This window comes from Xenopus laevis, chromosome 2L, assembly GCF_017654675.1.
Source record: "Xenopus laevis strain J_2021 chromosome 2L, Xenopus_laevis_v10.1, whole genome shotgun sequence".
In the NCBI taxonomy this organism is placed as follows: Eukaryota; Metazoa; Chordata; class Amphibia; order Anura; family Pipidae; genus Xenopus; species Xenopus laevis.
The window spans coordinates 977,996-998,858 of record NC_054373.1 but is presented as its reverse complement, the minus strand read 5'-3'; the positions used below and the strand labels follow the sequence as shown (position 1 = coordinate 998,858).

The 20,863-nt window shown below is 42.5% G+C and overlaps 1 protein-coding gene across 2 annotated transcripts; it reads left to right on the top strand.

Moving 5' to 3' along the window:
• Positions 1–3: 3 nt before the first annotated feature.
• Positions 4–19,032, top strand: LOC108707791 (heat shock factor 2-binding protein). Of its 2 annotated transcripts, none has more exons than XM_018245772.2 (8): positions 4–132; positions 9,703–9,886; positions 11,220–11,302; positions 14,737–14,886; positions 15,291–15,426; positions 16,709–16,826; positions 16,924–17,027; positions 18,438–19,032. In XM_018245772.2, exons 2-8 carry the CDS (start codon positions 9,733–9,735, stop codon positions 18,638–18,640), a joined length of 948 nt encoding a protein of 315 aa, XP_018101261.1. In that variant the 5' UTR covers positions 4–132; positions 9,703–9,732; the 3' UTR covers positions 18,641–19,032. The 2 variants fall into 2 exon arrangements, with proteins under 2 accessions (XP_018101261.1, XP_018101260.1); XM_018245771.2 differs by having other exon boundaries at positions 98–197.
• Positions 19,033–20,863: the final 1,831 nt, after the last annotated feature.

The following is a 20,863-nucleotide window of genomic DNA, read 5'->3' as shown; positions in this document are numbered from 1 at the left end:
GCAACATTGTGCGTTCCATGTACATACTTCCGGTCGCTTAACGCTGCGTTCCACAAGTATCTCTCTAGCGTGAAATGCGTTCCAAACTGAAACTTCCGTTCCAGTGACATCCTGGCGGGAAATTTGAAAAAGGTGAGAAATATCCACCCACGAATGTGAGAGAAATATTTCACTAACGGGAAAAGAGCCCCGAGAAGGTGTGAGTCTAACTCTCTAGTTCTAACCCTGACATTTATGTGAGAACAATTCTCCCAATGTCCTTTTCTCTGTGACATCTACTGACCTTCCATTATATTTATCTTTATTCCCTATTAATAACATTGGGATCACTGACCTTCCTATATATTTATCTTTATTCCCTATTAATAACATTGGGATCACTGACCTTCCTATAGATTTATCTTTATTCCCTATTAATAACATTGGGATCACTGACCTTCCTATATATTTATCTTTATTCCTATTAATAACATTGGGATCACTGACCTTCCCTATATATTTATCTTTATTCCCTATTAATAACATTGGGATCACTGACCTTCCTATATATTTATCTTTATTCCCTATTAATAACATTGGGATCACTGACCTTCCTATATATTTATCTTTATTCCCTATTAATAACATTGGGATCACTGACCTTCCTATATATTTATCTTTATTCCCTATTAATAACATTGGGATCACTGACCTTCCTATATATTTATCTTTATTTCCTATTAATAACATTGGGATCACTGACCTTCCTATAAATTTATCTTTATTCCCTATTAATAACATTGGGATCACTGACCTTCCTATATATTTATCTTTATTGCCTATTAATAACATTGGGATCACTGACCTTCCTATATATTTATCTTTATTCCCTATTAATAACATTGGGATCACTGACCTTCCTATATATTTATCTTTATTCCCTATTAATAACATTGGGATCACTGACCTTCCTATATATTTATCTTTATTTCCTATTAATAACATTGGGATCACTGACCTTCCTATAAATTTATCTTTATTCCCTATTAATAACATTGGGATCACTGACCTTCCTATATATTTATCTTTATTGCCTATTAATAACATTGGGATCACTGACCTTCCTATATATTTATCTTTATTCCCTATTAATAACATTGGGATCACTGACCTTCCTATATATTTATCTTTATTCCCTATTAATAACATTGGGATCATATCACTGGCCTTCCTATATATTTATCTTTATTCCCTATTAATAACATTGGGATCACTGACCTTCCTATATATTTATCTTTATTCCCTATTAATAACATTGGGATCATATCACTGACCTTCCCTATATATTTATCTTTATTCCCTATTAATAACATTGGGATCACTGGCCTTCCTATATATTTATCTTTATTCCCTATAATAACATTGGGATCACTGACCTTTCCTATATATTTATCTTTATTCCCTATTAATAACATTGGGATCACTGACCTTCCTATACATTTCTCTTTATTCCCTATTAATAACATTGGGATCACTGACCTTCCTATATATTTATCTTTATTCCCTATTAATAACATTGGGATCACTGACCTTCCTGTATATTTATCTTTATTCCCTATTAATAACATTGGGATCACTGACCTTCCTATATATTTATCTTTATTCCCTATTAATAACATTGGGATCAATCATCATTTTATGCCAGTAAAACCCTGAATACCTCCCAACATTTTGGAAGTAAAAAGAGGGACAACATTTTTTTTCACAATAAAAGGATTTTTTGCAGCAAAGTTCTGTGTCTACCTGGTCTGTTCCACCAACTATACTTTCAACATTTTTTTTCACACGTAGTGCAGCAATTTTTCTCACCACGCCCCTTTCTGTGGCCACACCCCCAAATTACCATTTTCATTTTACAAAATTTGGCAGGTTATGAAAGTTTGAAAATATTTCTCCTTATCTAAACTGTGTTTTTGTGTCTCAAAATTGTTACAAAGTATCTTATTTGCACCTGTTAGCTGTTCTGGGCTCTCTGCTAAAAGTAATAGAATTAATCCAGCACACGAAATCTGCTCAAGGGTTATTACCCGTGTTTAATGTCAAGCCAAACAGGTTACCAACATTAAACACGGGTAATAACCCTTGAGCAGATTTCGTGTGCTGGATTAATTCTATTACGTACCGTTTGTTGGGGGTGCCGTCCTCCTATGATCCATGCACCGTGGACGTTGAAAGAGGGACCAGGTGTGCATCTGCATTTCGTTTGGCTGAAGTTCCTCTCTGCTAAAAGCCAATTAAGTGAGTAACTTTGTTTCTTTTTCTGGCTGTTCAGTGCAGAGAAAAGAGGGACTTTCCAGTACAAATGAGGAACTGCAGGTTGAGCTGTCAAAAGAGGGACTGTCCCTCCGAAAAATGGGACAGTTGGGAGGTATACACTGGCCAGATGGCAACTCTAGTGAAGCCCCAGGGTTTCCCATAATTATGCGGCCTGAGTGTCTCTGGCAGTTTTGGTGCCTCCCCCACAATCAATACAAGATTCAGTGAAGTCGGTTGTGCGCTCCACACACTTTCTACCAATAACTATTGTGGAGCAGTCCCAGGCCTGGCACATTACTTGGCTTAAAAGAGGCGGGAAATGGAAAATGTCTTCAGAAATATCTCCAAAGGGGCAGCATTGTCTGGTTCCTCATTTCTTTCCTACCAACTCTCTGCTCCTCATCTCCAAAAGAAAAAGCACAATGTCAGAGTGTTCCACAGTGGAATGCGCGACCATCTTTGATTTTGTTTTACTTGTGTTTAAGATGGAGGAAGAGACACAAGCAGCGTGGGAGATATAGAAGTTTCCTACTGGTAAATCCCTTTTGCATAGGCCCATACTGTCTGTGCAGGACATCTGGGGTTAATGTTCTCCCCTTTGGAGGCAGGACAAACAGAATCTTGCTTTTCAGCTCCTCCTCTTCCTGACCTCCACTTCCTCTCATTAGTTTGGTTATAACGTCTGCGAGTAGGGTTGCCACCCAACCAGTATTTTACCGGCCTAGCCGTAGCAAAACACCTGCCAAGGCTGGGCCTGTATTACAAATTTACCGGCAATGTAGCTGCTGGTAAATTTGTAATACCCTTCAAAAGACCTGCATCTGTTAAGATGATTAACGGTTCTGGTGTCTGCCAGAGTTTTCCCGTGGTGACATTTTTGGGTTGTAGTTACCAGTGAAGGCTGTGGCTGACTAGATCTGAAAGGGGTATGATCTTGGACGGGTCCTGATGGTCCTTGCTCCAATGTCTGAGGAAATGGTTCTGAAGAGGGCGTAAGTGGAAGCGAAATACGGAACGGCGTCGATGGAAGACGCCATAAGGAGAAGGAGATCTTGAAAACTTTCTTTTCCTACCCCTTTTGTTATTAGACTTTAGCATGAGCTTTCTTAGTGCGTGAAGTAACCTTTTCAGGTGCCATGGCTCGTATTAAGTCCATTAGATCCTCTTGAGCCGTCATTGTGATCCTTTGTGTATCGGACTGTATTACCGCATTGCTGTACGCACGATAGAGAGAAGGCAGAGGAAGTGACATCACGAGTCTACCTTGGGACTGGAAGTCCAGAAGCAGCAGCCCGGCCTGTGCAAGCACGCATACATAAGGGAGCGCAACACCATTAGGGGGCTCAGGTACGGACACGCAGGCATACTTACTAGGGCAGCATACTGTTGAAAAGGGCTTAACCCTGGAGCTCGCCCTGGAGTAAGTCATCATTCTGGGCTCTACCCCCTGAGCACACACAAGGGTCTCGACTGAGAAGGAGCACTCTAGAACCTTTATCTCTGTATTCTTCATCTGTCAAATTAGGAGAGAAGAAGATAAGTCCGCCCCAAGCAGGACAAACAAAAAACTGAGATGAGAAGTGGAGATCAGGAAGAGGAGGAGCTGAAAAGCAAGATTCTGTTTGTCCTGCCTCCAGAGAGGAGAACATTAACCCCAGACGTCCTACGCTGACATGTTTCTACAGTGATTTTGCTTGTGTGTTTGGAGTTAAAGGGGTGGTTCACCTTTATGTTAACTTTTAATATATTATAGAATGGCCAATTCATGGCAACTTTTAATTTGGTCTTCATTTTTTATAGTTTTTAAATTATTTGCCTTCGTCTGACTCTCTCCAGCTTTCAAATGGGGGTCACTGCCACCATCTAAAAAACAAATGCTCTGTAAGGCTACAAATACACTGTTATTGCTTTTTATTCCTCATCGTTCTATTCAGTCCTCTACTATTCATATTCCAGTCTCTCATTTAAATCAATGCATGGTTACTAGGGTTATTTGGTCCCTAGCAACCAGATAGCGGAAGTTGCAAACTGGAGATGCTGCTGAATAAGAAACGAAATAGCTCAAAAGTGTCAAATAATAAAAAATGAAAACCAGTTGCAAATTGTCTCAATATCCCTCTGTCAGGAGTGCTCAGTGGTGCTCCTGCTCCCAGCTGTGGCCCATGGTCGCCATGGGGGTTCGGGTGCCGGCGCGTTGACGTCATCGTGCAAGCACGTGGAGTCACGACTCCCAGGATGCCGGTTCAATGCCCGACTATAGGATTTGTTTCAAGCATTCCTAGGTTAATTCGTGTTTATTGTATTCCTGGACTTTTGACCCTGCCTGAACTTTGACTTTGTTAATTATCTGCCTGCCTATTGAACTACTGCCTGTATTTAATGCTAATTCCTAATCCCTTATCTGTTACCGTGAACTTGGACGTTTACCCGAAGATTCCTACTTGGTCCGGATCTTCCCCCGCTGGGAGCCGATAGGCCCCCTGACATTATAGTTGGGCCATGGACCCCACTGAGGAAGCTACACCTGATGTGGGAAGAGCTCTCCGGGGATTGGCATCCTGCATGGAAGCTTATGAAGCACAGCAGGTCTGCATTAGGGAAGTACTTGATACTCGGATGTCTTCTGAAGAAGTGCAGTGACACAAAACGCGTCAGACCTCATGGCGCAGGGTTAACAGTTTGTTAATATTTTCAATAAATAAAATGAATTTCTTTTATCAATGAATTGATGAGCATGCGATTTCTTGATGTGGCTCCTGAAATCCGTAAATTTGGTGTGTGCAGCATTACGAGTATCTAGCAATGCACTTCGGCCTCTGCAGTGCCCCAGCTGTCTTCCAGGAGTTCGTGAACGACATCTTCTGAGACCACTTGGGAAGATCAGTGGTCAGTTACCTAGATGACATCTACATTTTCTCCGAAGACTTGGAAAGACATCGCTCCCAGGCGAGGGAGGTACTCTCGTTTAAGGGAAAACTCCCTCTTTGCCAAGCCTTCGAGGTACAGTCCTGCAGCGGGTCGGGTACCCTGCAGGTAGAAGCTTCGGAAGCAGGTATAGACGCGGGTCGACGGTTCTCCGGGTTTTCAGGTCGCGGGTCTTCTCAATAGCGAGTTTTACTCCTTTTTTTCTAATCACGCCTACTTCTAATGATGTCACTTCCGGTTTACAATGACAGCACTTCCTGTTTTACTCCGTTTTTCTGACCATGTCTACTTCTAATGATGTCACTTCCAGTTTACAATGACAGAACTTCCAGTTTCTTGATGTTCAGTGGGTCGCGGATAAGGTACTTGCGGGTCCAAGTGGGTAAGTTTGCGGGTGCCGGTTGCCAGTTGGGTTGCGGGTCGGGTTTAACAGATTGGTTCCACGCAGGACTCTACTTTGAGGTGCCCAAGATCCCCTTTCTCAGTTATGTCATCTCCCCAGAAGGATTTGAGATGGATTCCGCTGGATGCGATCCAGAAGTGGCCCTCTTCCATTGAGCACCAAGGCCATTCAGAGATTCATCGGGTTTGCAAACTACTACCGGCAGTTCATCAAAGGGTTCTCTTCCCGCATCCCCCATCCTCTCTCTTATTCGAAAAGGGGGTAAACCTAATTTCTGGCCCTCTCCTGCCGTGGAAGCCTTCCAATCCCTGAAGGACGCTTTCACTTCTGCTTCGGTCCTCTGTCATCCTAACCCTCTGTTTCCCTTCTTTATCGAGGTGGGCGCTTAGGATGTTGGGGCCGGTGCTATTCTTTCGCAAACACTCAGCTGATGGGAAGTTATACCCGTGTGCTTACTTTTCCAAGAAATTGTCCCCGGCAGAACAGAACTACGATATTGGGAATCGTGAACTCTTAGCAGTGAAACTTGCTCTTGAAGAGTGGCATCATCTCTTGGAGGGTGCCCCTCATCCAGTCACCATTTACACTGACCATAAGAATCAAAAGACTGAATCCCCAACAGGCGAGGTGGGCTCTCTTCTTTTCCCGCTTCAACTTTGTTCTGACCTATCGCCCTGTCTCCAAGAACCGGAAAGTGGACGCACTTTCCAGAAGTTTTATCTCCGAAGACCGCCATACCAAGGTTATGGATCCTGTTATTCCTTCGTCCAAAGTTATTGCCTCCTTGTTCCCTCGCTTTGCCAGTCAAATCTTGTCCAGTCAGTCCTCTGCTCCTCCAGATACACCCATTGGAATGGCTATTGAATGTGTCTGGTGGCTGACCATATGAAAGAATGTCAAAGACTTTGTTGCTGCCTGTACTATTTGTGCCACCTCCAAGCCAAGTCATTCCCGTCCCAGCGGTCTACTTCAATCTTTACCCATTGCCTCTCGTCCATGGACCCACTTTGCCATTGGCTTTATCATGGAGTTACCACCCTCAAAAGGGAACACTGTCATTTGGATGTTTATTGACCTCTTCAGTAAGATGGCACACTTTATTCCCCTTCGGAAACTTCCCTCTGCGGGAGAACTCTCCCAGCTATTAATGCAATTTATTTTCCGTCTCCATGGCTTCCCAGTGGACAGAGGTTCCCAATTCATATCCCGGTGTCACACATACACTGGGAGAATGCCCTTCCTGAATGTGTACGGACAACATACTCAAGTGTTTCCCCAAGATTTCCTCTTGTCGGATGTTCCTGCTGGGGACGACCATGTGGCCCATATGTCTGCTATTTGGTCTACCACCAAGGCCAATTTGGAGAAAAGTTATTTGACCAACCAGGATTATGCTGACCAAAGACGGAAATCCTCTCCCCAATATAAGGTAGGAGACAAAGTGTGGCTTTCTACGAGTAACATTCATCTGAGGATTCCTTCTCCCAAGTTGAAGTCAGCGTGCAAATGCGTGATGCGACGTTTTGGCGCCAAATTCAAAGTAAAAGGACGCCTAGGCCGATAGGCCCCTGACACCCTCTCTACATCATAATAAATGTTAATTTAAAGGTAAACAGCCCCTTTGAAGGGATACGGTCATGGGAAAAAATTTTTTTTCAAAATGAATCAGTTAATAGTGCTGCTCCAGCAGAATTATGCACTGAAATCCATTTCTCAAAAGAGCAAACAGATTTTTTTATATTCAATTTTGAAATCTGACGGGCTAGACATTTTGTCAATTTCCCAGCTGCCCCTGATCATGTGACTTGTGCTCTGGTAAACTTCAATCACTCTTTACTGCTGTACTGCAAGTTGGACTGATATCACCCCCCCCCCAGCAGCCAAACAAAAGAACAATGGGAAGGTAACCAGATAGCAGCTCCCTAACACAAGATAACAGCTGCCTGGTAGATCTAAGAACAACACTCAATAGTAAAATCCAGGTCCCACTGAGACACATTCAGTTACATTGAGAAGGAAAAACAGCAGCCTGCCAGAAAGCATTTCTCTCCTAAAGTGCAGACACAAGTCACATGACCTGGGGCAGCTGGGAAATTGACAAAATGTCTAGCCCCATGTCAGATTTCAAAATTGAATATAAAAAAATCTGTTTGCTCTTTTGAGAAATGGTTTTCAGTGCAGAATTCTGCTGGAGCAGCACTATTAACTGATGTGTTTTGAAAAAAACATGTTTTCCGATGACAGGATCCCTTTAATTATCCGAGGTATTCCATAGGCTGAAACGATAGTGTCCAGAGAAGGTAGTACACAGACAGCTGAAGTAAATTAAATTTCTGGATCTGTCCATGACAACAAGTATATATAGATTTTTTGGACTATAAATATATAATGCAATCTCATCCCAAACATGATGTAAGTGGAGACGTTTGTAGTGGTTCAGGCTTGGAAGAGTTGGTTACTAGTTGGCATGTCTAACAGTGTTTTATTGCTCAGGAGATGGACTTCATCAGCAATGTTTATGGTGGTATGATGAAGATTTATGAGCTACAAGTTTTGTTCCGCTGAGAACAAGATAGTCCTTAGTGATGGAGAGTTCTCCTCTTACAGTTGAGAAGTTCACATATATCCACTTCAGGTTTTGGAATTCTGAATTTCATGACACTTGTTAGTTTGAATTATGTTGTCTTATTGTCCCCAGAAACATGTCCATTGTAAGAGCCGTTGGTACAGTGTGGGCTGCCATCAAGTTAATATTTTCCTCCACAATGGATTTTGGGGAGTCTTCAGATGCAGTTGGATAGTGTGAGATGTAGTTAGCAGGATTGTTGTTTTTTCCTGGTCTGTGAATTCTGTTGTAGTCCTATAGTGTAGGCCCTCTCTTTCAATTCCTGCAGCATTTTTACTCTCACATCCCACGTTCTCACGAGCCTGATGATCTGTATTGTTACTGGTGCTCCATGGAGAAACCCGTGGAAGTGCTCACACCCCCAGAAAATAGTCAAACTTTCCAGGGGGGATTCTTTAATTTCTGTGGTTGTTGCTTGCATATAAAATGATGTGAGGGACTGGGTTCTCTGGTTTATATTGGACAATAAGTGCTCCTAGTCCCACAGGACTTGCATCTACAGTCAGCTCTGCTCTTCAAAGTAAGCCATGGTGGTCATGTTCTTGCTTGATTGCCTCAAATGCTTCTTGACATTCACGTGACTACTGAAAAGTCTATCCTTGTTTGGTGAGATCTCTTTTTAATGTATGTAATGTAACAATAACTGGCCAATCCAAAACATGAACACACTTCATTAGCATCTGCTGGAGTGGAGGCCAGTTTTATTGCCTTTTTTTGGGGGTCAGGTTTCCTCCCTGCTGCTGTTAATATGTGTCCATAGAATTCTAGTGGTGTTGTGTTGAATCACATTGGTCTTTTTTGAGAGTAAGTCCTTGGGGGAATTCACAAAAGTGGTGATATTGAGACAAAATAAAAGTGGAGATAAAAATGTTGGGTTTCCCACCAAATTCACAAACCTCTATCTCCACTTTTGTGAATTTGTCACAGTTTTCATATTTTGTCTTTGCAAGACATTTTAAAGATATTTTTTATTTAGCTCTTACTACACCTTGGAATTTTTGGGCGAGAGGGTTTATTTTTCCTAGGAAAATAAGGGTCTAAATACAAAAAAATTTCATTTTGCACAATATAGGGATTTGTATCAAAAATATATGTTTTATTATCTTAGGTCAAGTGTCTAATTGCTGCTGCTGCCTATGTGAAAAAAAAAAGGAGCAAAAAAATCAAACCCCCCTACCAGGCTCCTGCCCGACACTTTACCTGGGGCATTACCAGCTGCTCATTTGGGCAGCTTCACAGGGCAACTCTGAGATCCAGGGAAAGCTGTTGTGCTTGGAAATATTGTTTCATAATCTTCTACTTGGCACTAAGTGTCTCCTTTAAGTGAAGACACATTTGATTTTGGTGGGGAACACACACGTGGGTGCAAGTGGGACAGAGGGTTACAGTAAGATCAGTGGGAAGATAGTACATAGCACTTTCTTCTGATTGGAAGTTGTATGATCCTTCTCAGGTGCTGCTTTGTGATTGGCTGCCTGACGAGATGGCTGGCTCCTCTGGGGCAGAGTTTATTCGCATCAGGAGGCGGGACTTGGAGCGACTGACTACTGAAGTGATGCAGATGAAGGATTTCCTGCCCAAGATCTTAAACCCGGACTTGGTGGAGACAGTGCAAAGACTTGAGCAGGCGGAGAATGGTGGGACACCCCTTTACTTCTATTATGGGGGCTCTTCTGGTCTGTAGTGATACAGGGGAGGATTTGCATTTATCACTTATCTTGTTATAGACCAAGGGACACATTGGTTCATCAACCATAGTGCCTAGAATATCTGGGACAGTAAATAAACCCCCAAATCTTACCGTAGATTTTTCAACTTCTGGCTGGATTTCAGGTGTATCAGCAAATAAGCAATATCCACAATTCTTACTCTAATTGGTGTTCCTTCCTGTTAGGAATCTGCCCATGTATGTACTATGTCCATGTATGTACTATGTCCATGTATGTACTATGCCCTTGTATGTACTATGTCCATGTATGTACTATGTCCATGTATGTACTATGTCCATGTATGTACTATGTCCATGTATGTAGAAGTGTGAGGGGAACATGGACTTCTCTGACCATTTCAGATAATAAAGCCATAAGTGTAACTACTTGTCTCTAATATATTCTTGATATAGCGCCAACATATTCCTCTGTGCTGTACAGGCATCATACATCAACATCAGTCCCTGCCCTAGTGAGCTTACAATCTAAGATCCCTATCCCATTCCAATCAGTTCCTGTCCCAGTGAGCTTACAATCTAAGGTCCCAATCACATTCCCATCAGTCCCTGCACCAGTGAGCTTACAATCTAATGTCCCTATCACATTCCCATTAGTTCCTGTCCCTGTGAGCTTGCAATCTAAGGTCCGAATCACATTCCCATCAGTCCCTGTCCCAGTGAGTTTACAATCTATGGTCACTATCTCATTCCCATCAGTCCCTGTCCCAGTGATCTTACAATCTAATATCCCTATAACATTCCCATTAGTTCCTGTCCCAGTGAGCTTACATATATTCCAATCACGTCTTGCACTGGTTATGGTCTAATCTAAGGTCTCTATTGCATCACACAATAGGGCCAATTAACCTGCCCCTGTGTGGGAGGAAATGTAGAACCTGGAGAAGATCCAAACTGATATGGTGAGACCTATATATGAATAATAATAATAATAATGCTCTGACTGGAATCAGGCCTAGAACTCTCCATCTTTACTAACCCTTGTGCCACTGGGATGCCCATGAGGAGCCAAGAAAAAACTGACATTTGAGGTCATTTCTGGAGGACAATTGTTGTGAAGTATCAGAGGGAGACTTCTGCTGCCCACTTGTAATGGCTGCTGGTGTATGTGGCTAATACGGAGGCACCAGTTCATACCATGTATTGTCTCCTTTGGGTAATGCAGACCATATGGATTGGATAGTGCGTGGGCTTATTTGATGATATCGTTCTGGTACTGAATGTCGGCCCATGTGTCTCTGCAGCTCTGGAGAAGAAGAACTTGGACTGTGATCACCTTATGGCTCGGCTCGAGGTTGTTCAGAGTGAATGTGTGAGGGAACGACAGGTGAGGAGACATAAAGTCCTATATATATTGGATTTGGACATTGCTGACAATATACAGTGTAAAGGCAACGGGGATCATGTGCCAAAATGCACTCATTTCTATATATATATATATATTCATTTCTATATCATCTAGAGACAGACACCAGTACAAGATGGGTTAATACACTGCCACTATATATATATATATATATATATATATATATACAGACATAAGTAAAGAAAAGAACTGGAGGAATCCATATATGTCAATCCAGTAGGTATTTCCATGCAATATATAATAACAATACAAGAAGCAGACCCTGCAACTGCTGGGAGGGTCTAAGAAAGAAAAGGCCCCTAACTGGAGTATAACTTACTGAAATCGTTTTCTTCCAAAAATAATTGTGGAATAGGGGCCCCAAAAATTTTGAAGAAACTTTATGAAGCTATATCTAGTTTATATTAATTGTACATCATTCATGGCCCGTGTGTTTTATGATAAACATTGTATGTGTATGTGCAGCTATAATGTTATTTCTATGGAGCTACAAGAATACACAGCGCTGTGCAATGTTACTGTACAAACGGGCCCACAGGGAGGACAAGACTAATAATAAATAATTGAAGGTAGTTCATCCCTTAGGGTTAGGGACAAGATATGCTCCAAATGGTAACATATGACTTTCTTTTAGAAGCGATTGATCTACTTGCACAGGGATTTCCCAGAGGGAAGGAGCAGAAAGATAGAAAGGGTTAAAAGGATCCTGTCATGGGAAAAAAAATGTAATGAATCAGTTAATAGTGCTGCTCCAGCAGAATTCTGCACTGAAATCCATTTCTCAAAAGAACAAACAGATTTTTTTATATTCAATTTTGAAATCTGACATGGGGCCAGATATTTTGTCAATTTCCCAGCTGCCCCCAGTCATGTGACTTGTGCCTGCACTTTAGGAGAGAAATGCTTTCTGGCAGGCTGTTATTTCTCCTACTCAATGGAACTGAATGTGTCTCAGTGGGACCTGGATTTTACTATTGAGTGTTGTTCTTAGATCTACCAGGCAGCTGTTATCTTGTGTTAAGGTGGCCATACACGGGCCGATAAAAGCTGCCGACAGACCGTGTCGGCAGCTTATTGGCCCGTGTATGGGGCCCCACGACGGGCTTCACCGATCGAGATCTGGCCGAAAGTCGGCCAGATCTCGGTCGGATGGGACAGAAAATCCCGTTTGATCGCGGCCGCATCTATTCGATGATGCGGTCCCGCGATCCGACCGCCCGTTTGGGCATCGTTAGGATCCGATTGTTGGGCCCTAGGGCCCACGATCGGATCAGCCGATATTGCCCACCTCAAGGTGGGCATATCGGAGGGAGATCCGCTCGTTTGGCGACATCGCCAAACGAGTGGCTCTCTCCATGTATGGCCACCTTTAGGGAGCTGCTATCTGGTTACCTTCCCATTGTTCTGTTGTTTGGCTGCTGGGGGGAGGGGGTGATATCAGTCCAACTTGCAGTACAGCAGTAAAGAGTGATTGAAGTTTATCAGAGCACAAGTCACATGACCAGGGGCAGCTGGGAAATTGACAATATGTCTAGACCCATGTCAGATTTCAAAATTGAATATAAAAAAATCAGTTTGCTCTTTTGAGAAATGGATTTCAGTGCAGAATTCTGCTGGAGCAGCACTATTAACTGATTCATTTTGAAAAATTTTTTTTTCCCATGACAGTATCCCTTTAAGATGAGCAGAGGAGTGAGGGATATGAATGTTATCAGAATGAGTTTATATTCTGTCCTTTGCTTAACAGGCAGCCATGCTAAGGATTTTAGTTAGGAGAGAGCAGGAGCATCCTAGTAGCAGAGTTTAAAGGGTTACTGTCGCCGGAAAACATGGTTTTTGCAAAATGCATCAGTTAGTCCAGCAGAATTCTGCATTGAAATTGCACAGATTTTTTTTATATTTACTTTTGAAATTTAACATGGGGCTAGACATGATGTGCATTTCCCAGGTGTCCCCAGTCATGTGACTTGTACCAGCAGCCTATCAATGGGCAGCTAACCAGATAGCAGCTACCTGACACCTCTGCTGAAGGATTCGTTTGCATTGCTAAAACTGCTCCCTTACTGTAACCCGGCTTTTGTCCTGCTTGGGTGCTATTCTCATGTCTACCACTCCGGGCCCACAACTTGGGTCGTATTGAAGTACAAGGAGAAGGAGAGAAACAATAGCTGTCTCAAAGCTGTTCCATCCTGAAGTGCTGGTTCCTTCTCAAAGCTCCGTGGTGTTTATACCAATGGCCTGTAGATGTCACTGTGCCCAGACTTATACTGTATATACTTCCTGACAGCTTAAAAGTGAAAGTTACTGTTGTGTAATGGCTGCATGAGTCTCTGCTAATAAAGCACTGTTATACTCTACTCACCCTCGGCCACCCAAAACATAACAACTACACTGAGAGAACTCCTCCACATCAATATTACAGCTAAACAAATATATTTGTTGGTTCAAGGATAAAAATGTAAACGGTAGAGTGAATAATTTGCAATGTAAACAGTAGAAATAAAAATGAAATTATAAACTAGAATCCCTTTGATTTCAGCGTCAGGGAGAGGTGACAGTCAGGAGGACCAGTTTGGAGACTGCAATAGTCTAAACCAGATATGATAAGGGAATGGATTTGTGTTTTAGCTGTTATTTGGGAAAGAAAGGGCATATGTTGGCTAAATTGAGGGGTAAGGTTCTGACAGTAGAATTAGTAATTAGAGAAGAAGAGGGACCCAGGCAGCTGAATTAATTGTGGTGCCATGAATAGTAATGGTGAAAGGAAGAGATGGGGTTTGGGCAGAGAGACCCTGAGCTCAGTTGTAGCTGAATTGAATTTGAGTTGCGGTTCATCCAGGAGGAGATAAGTAGGTTACAGATCACAGGCGAGTGTGATGTTAAAGGAGAAGAAAAGGTCTTTTTACTTGGTGGTGCCAAAAGTTAGGTACCCCCAAGTCATTGCATTTACTTACCTGACACTCCGGTGCTTCTATCAGCAGAAAACTGCACTGGCCGGGATTCTAACAGCGAACACCAAGGAGCGATTGTCTTGCGGGTTCTCCCCTCTGCATGGCCAACCTGGAGAAGAAAGAAGAAGACAACTGCTCCCTGGTGTTCGCTGGAAGAATCCCGGGCAGTTCCCAGCAGCCAGGTTTTCACGTAAGTAAATACAATCACTTGGGGTTGCCTAACTTTTTTGAAAAGCAACAAGACCTTTCCCTCTCCTTTAATGAGATTGTGTGGGTTCCAGAGTTAACCTCACGTAATGGAATGTTCTGGGGCTTGAATGACTCTTCTGGGGTGCTCCTGAGTGCTGGGGGTTCTGACTGTAATTCTAATGTGGAGATAATCTCCCCATTTGTGTCCCCCTTATCAGAAGCTTCTGTTAATCTTCCATCTGTCTCTCCCCTCAGGAGAAGCTGTCTCTTGTTACCCAGGTGAGGTCTCTTCGGGAGCAGTCTATGCAGCAGTCTGAATACTGTTCTCACATGGGAGCTGCAGCTTGTACTTTGCTCTGGGGGGTCTCACACAAGGAGGAGGCAGTGCTGAGCATTCTGGGAGGGGTAAGCGACCTGCGGCTAGAGGCAAATACTGTTCTCTAGTCCCCACTGCTTCATATTTCTAGGGATGCACCAAATCCAGGATTCGGTTCGGCATTCAGCCTTTTTTGGCCGAATCCTTCTGCCTGGCTGAACCAAATCCGAATCCTAATTTGCATATGTAAATTAGGGGCAGGGAGGGAAATCGCATGACTTTTTGTCACAAAACAAGGAAGTAAAAAATGTTTTCCCACCCCTAATTTGCATATGCAAATTAGGATTCAGTTTGGTATTCGGCCGAATCTTTCACGAAGGATTCGGGGGTTCGGCCGAATCCAAAATAGTGGATAAGGTGCATCCCTAGATATTTCCCACTTCCACCTCTGAGGAGGTTCTCATCCTTCTCTCTCTCTTGGATTCTGTTCCAGAGTAAGGCCACCATGTTCTTCAGCCTGGCCTCCCAAACCCTCCGCAGCTTTGTACAATCACTTACCTCTGAGCAGCCGCAGGATGAGCACAATGACGAGAGCCATTTTGTTCTGGGATTGGCCGGGACAGTTACAAGTAAGTACTGAGGGGTAAGGGACTGTTTCATAGAGGGGCAATCACAGTGACCCCAAGTTATATCTGATTTGGACACATATCACTAATTAAATATTCTCATGGACGGAACTCATTAATTAATCATACTGATATGAGGGCTCATGAATTATAGAGCTTGTTAATCATATTAATGTACAGAGCTCATTAATTATATTGATTTAAGGAGCTCATTAATTAATCATTCTGATAGGAGCTCATTAATTTATCATACTGATATGGAGCTCATTAATTATATTGATGTAAGAAACTCATTAATTAATCATTCTGAGATGGAGCTCATTAATTATATTGATATAAGGAACTCATTAATTAATCATTCTGATATGGAGCTCATTAATTATATTGATGTAAGGAGCTCATTAATTAATCATTCTGATATGGAGCTCATTAATTATATTGATGTAAGGAACTCATTAATTAATCATTCTGATAAGGAGCTCATTAATTATATTGATATAAGGAACTCATTAATTAATCATTCTGATATGGAGCTCATTAATTATATTGATGTATGGCACTCATTAACTAATCATACTGATATGGAGCTCATTAATTAATTGTACTGATATGGAGCTCATTAATTATATTGATGTATGGAGCTCATTAATTAATCATACTGATAATGAGTTTATTAATTATATTTATGTAAGCAGCTCATTAATTGATCATACTAATATGGAGCTCATTAATTATATTGATGTACGGAGCTCATTAATTGATCATACTAATATGGAGCCTATTAATTATATTGATGTACGGAGCTCGTTAATTAATCATACTGATATGGAGCTTATTAATTAAGTGTACTAATATGGAGCTCATTAATTAATTGTACTGATATGGAGCTCATTAATTATATTGATGTACGGAGCTCATTAATTAATCATACTGATATTGAGTTTATTAATTATATTGATGTAAGCAGCTCATTAATGGATCATACTAATATGGAGCTCATTAATTATATTCATGTACGGAGCAATACATATACTAAAGAACTATAGAAATAATAAATGTGTATATCACAGTTGCTTAGAATTAGGTTTTATTTATTAGGCAGAAATATATATTTTTTGGTTGACATTCCCTTTAATTCATACAAAAAACTCACTGATCTAATGTAATGTTGTTTTATTGGCCAACACTTGTTTGTACCCTGCTGATTGGTCAGCTTTGTGCTATGCCGCATCATGTGCACTCACATCTGACCAATGGAATTTGTGTCTGTTTTGTCTCCTCCCAGACGTGGCGGCTGTCTCTTGTGGCCGTGAATTCCTGGTGTCCCGGTGCCAAGACCTTCTCGAGACCTGGATCCGACTCCTTGGGGAAATCCAACTGGGATCCTGCTGCCGACTCAGAGTGTGAGGGTCTCACGTTGTGCTTGTAGTCTCTGTACTCTCATTGGCTGTCTAGTGTGTGTCCTCTCCACAGCCTCATGCTGATGTCTCTTTCTCACAGTCTCATGCTGATGTCTCTGTACAATGTCTCTATTAACCAGAAGGGTCTCTGTTGGATGAGTAACAATCACAAACTCACCTCCCAACTGCCCAGGCTCTTGACTGGTAAGTGACAAACAGGTTGCCCAGTGTGAGTGTGTCATGCGCTTCTTAAGCTCTGCACTCAAGTCTCCCTTGTTTTATGTCATGTTGTTTAGCCTAAAGCTAAATTAGTGTTGTGAACTAGTGCGTATTGTGTCTGCCATTGACTAATGGGTTTATTGTATCCCTCTAAGCTTCCATCAGAGTCCTTTAGTCCCACCCCCTGCTTGAGGTACAGACTTACTGCTCCACCCCTTTTAAACTTCCACCAATCCTTTAGTCCCACCCACTGCTTGTTACAGGCTTCCTGTCCCACCCCTATAAGCTTCCATCAGACTCCTTTAGTCCCACCCCCTGCTTGAGGTACAGACTTACTGCTCCACCCCTTTTAAACTTCCACCAATCCTTTAGTCCCACCCACTGCTTGTTACAGGCTTCCTGTCCCACCCCTATAAGCTTCCATCAGAGTCCTTAAGTCCCACCCACTGCTTGAGGTACAGACTTACTGCTCCACCCCCTTTAAGCTTCCATCAGTCCTTTAGTCCCACCCACTGCTTGTTACACACTCCCTTACCCTGTAAGCTTCTATTATATTGTGTTCTTGCCCCGCCCACTAGAACACTAATCTCACCCCCTAGATCAGTGATCCCCAACCAGTAGCTCGTGAGTAACATGTTGCTCCCCAACCCCTTGGGTGTTGCTCCCAGTGGCCTCAAAGCAGGTGATTATTTTTGAATTCCAGGCTTGGAGGCAAGTTTAGTTGTAGAAAAACCAGATGCACTGCCAAACAGAGTCTCAGTGTAGGTTGATAATCCACATAGGGGCTACTAAATGGCCAATCACGGCCCTTATTTGGCTCCCAAGAACATTTTTTTATGCTACTGTTGCTCCCCAACTTCAAAAGGTTGGGGATCCCTGCCCTAGATCATCTAATAAAGGGGGGTTGCTGGTACTGGAGATTAAATCTGCCTCTAGAGAGAGATGGTCCATAAAAGCACAAAGGAACTTAACGACTATCGCTCAGCTCAGGAGTCAGAATCGAGAATCCCTAGAACACACAGATCTAGAAACTGGAATAAATGGGGCAAAGGTGCAGAACTCGGGCCAGGGAATATCCAGAACTGATGCTGCAGAGGGGGCAATAACGGAACCATAAGATGAATTGCCACTGATGTGAGAGGGGGTGAGACTGGGTAAAGGGGACAATCTGTTTTTGAAGGATTGTGATCCCCCATTAAAGGACTATGTGATGACTCCCACGTGGGGTGTAGCTGCTAAGCAGAGATGTCTGTAACACCCTTAGCTGTGCTGGGGTCATTGGGTGGACTTCACCCTCATTGTCATTATAATGGGAGTCATGGAAGATACTGCCGGGGTCTCTTTCTTTGCACCTACATACTGATTGTGATACCAGTGTCTTCCCTCTCCCTCTAGACCCCGACCCTGAGGTCTGCCTGCACACTCTGCGGCTCTTTCACTCCATAGTCCTGGAGCCAGAGGTTCTGCTCAGGCTGAAGGAGGATCTGCAGGGATCCATACCACAGATAATGGTTCTGTCCAAGAGTCGGAACCGTGAGCTGCAGAGTGTGGCTTGTGAGCTGCTCCAGGAAGTGGAATCGCTGGAGAAAGACCTATGACACCATCCTCATGCATGTGATGTCACACAGCTTTTAGGCCATAAATTAGTTTGTGATGTCACATCCTCTCTGTGGCACCCTGTGATGTCACACCTCTTTATGTGAAGCCATAGCCTGAGCTGTGAGGTCACACCACTATAGGTGAATCATCTGTTTAAGGCCATAGCCTAACTCATGATGTAACACTGTTGTATTTGAGATCATAACCTAGTTTGTGATGTCACACCACTGAGTGTGAGGTCACAGCTGTATTTGGGATATGGCACTTTTGAATGTTTCTGAGAAACAATGGACAGACAATGTTGTTCTGTTCAGGTTACAAGATTATTGAGATTACAGGTTTATTGTTGTTTTCCTGTTTATATACAGTTACTAAATGTGAATGTGATTTATTGGGTTGTGTCTTTTATTGTATCTGTAAATAAAGTGTTGGGGAGCACCTGCCATCAAATATGAAGAAGAGTAGATGGGGTACAGGGTCAAATACAAATCACAAGAGAAAGAACTGACCCCCATATATTATATATTTGCAACCTCCCATTAAATCGTGTCCACAAGCTCATGTATAGACACTCGTTATATCAAAACTTTTATTATCCAATTCAAATAAAATAGTCCAGTAACAAATAAAACAGGGTTAGGACCGGGGAGACGGATTAAGTCGGGGTGGTGGTTCATATAAAGGGCAGTATTTAGTCTGGGAGATCACCCCAGAAATCTCGTATTCCTATCACACGTATAAACAAATAAAGGGGTGCTAGGGGTTATGGAAATGATCCAATGCGACTCCTACAGTCATCGCCCAATAAAGTCACATACCCCAAAGGGTCAGCGGAAGGGAGTCGGTATTGTACTGAATATCACCCACTGGGTTGGCACAAAGACTGCGCAGAATTGTAGTGTGGGGGGAGGGGCTGCTAATTATTAGCGAGGCCATTGGATAGATCTGCCCTTGAGCAACCGGAGCTCCAATCAGACGCTAGAGCAGCCCCATTGAATGGCCCATTGCAAACCAACCCCTCCAGCCACAGCGAAGCCCTCCAGTTGGCAAGTGTCAGCTCTTGGTTTCAATAGCCCAGAGTTGCTGCCAAACAAACCCACTGAAAACTGCCTACAAAACCACTGCCGTACCAACCCCCTCACCCACAGCACATTGCCCCCCCTGATTAGTTCTATCAACCCCTTAAACTAAGTCCGTTCTGTTGCCCTGCATAACCAAATTACAAAAATAGAGCGTCTGATGCGTTTCACCCAAATCTAATGGGCTTTGTCAAAGGCAAAGAAATGCTGATGCCGCACAAATATTTATAACCAATGTTACGGCAGTTGGAATTCAAACTGGCCAATCATCATGTTGCGTGTCACAGGGGGTGGAGCCAGTCGCACTTAACCATAACGGGAGCACAATGTGGAACAGGTACTAGTGTGCTGAAGTGTCCAATCTCATAACAATGGATCATCATCTAATTACTATCTATAATGCATATATATATATATATATCTCTCCAAGGACATGGGAAAGAATAAATAACAAAGAAAACCTAATTTGGCAACAAATAAAGCAAAAATGAAAAGATGTGTCACTGTAAATGATACATAAATTGCTTTAAAGGGATCCTGTCATAGGAAAACATGTTTTTTTCAAAACGCATCAGTTAATAGTGCTACTCCAGCAGAATTCTGCACTGAAATCCATTTCTCAAAAGAGCAAACTAATTTTATTATATTCAATTTTGAAATCTGACATGGGGCTAGACATATTGTCAATTTCCCAGCTGCCCCCAGTCATGTGACTTGTGCCTGCACTTTAGGAGAGAAATGCTTTCTGGCAGGCTGCTGTTTTTCCTTCTCAATGTAACTGAATGTGTCTCAGTGGGACCTGGATTTTACTATTGAGTGTTGTTCTTAGATCTACCAGGCAGCTGTTATCTTGTGTTAGGGAGCTGCTATCTGGTTACCTTCCCATTGTTCTTTTGTTTGGCTGCTGGGGGGAAAAGGGAGGGGGTGATATCACTCCAACTTGCAGTACAGCAGTAAAGAGTGATTGAAGTTTATCAGAGCACAAGTCACATGACTGGGGGCAGCTGGGAAATTGACAATATGTCTAGCCCCATGTCAGATTTCAAAATTGAATATAAAATAAATATAAATTTCTTTTGAGAAATGGATTTCAGAGCAGAATTCTGCTGGAGCAGCACTATTAACTGATTTGAAAAAAAAAAA

What these genes read in the sequence shown, in the direction of transcription:
- LOC108707791 (XM_018245772.2), top strand. Translation starts at nt 9,733, where the DNA reads ATGGCTGGCTCCTCTGGGGCAGAGTTTATTCGCATCAGGAGGCGGGAC. An exon ending in ACTTGAGCAGGCGGAGAATG is followed by an intron (nt 9,887 to 11,219) that starts GTGGGACACCCC and finishes GTGTCTCTGCAG; the next exon opens with CTCTGGAGAAGAAGAACTTG. An exon ending in AATGTGTGAGGGAACGACAG is followed by an intron (nt 11,303 to 14,736) that starts GTGAGGAGACAT and finishes CTCTCCCCTCAG; the next exon opens with GAGAAGCTGTCTCTTGTTAC.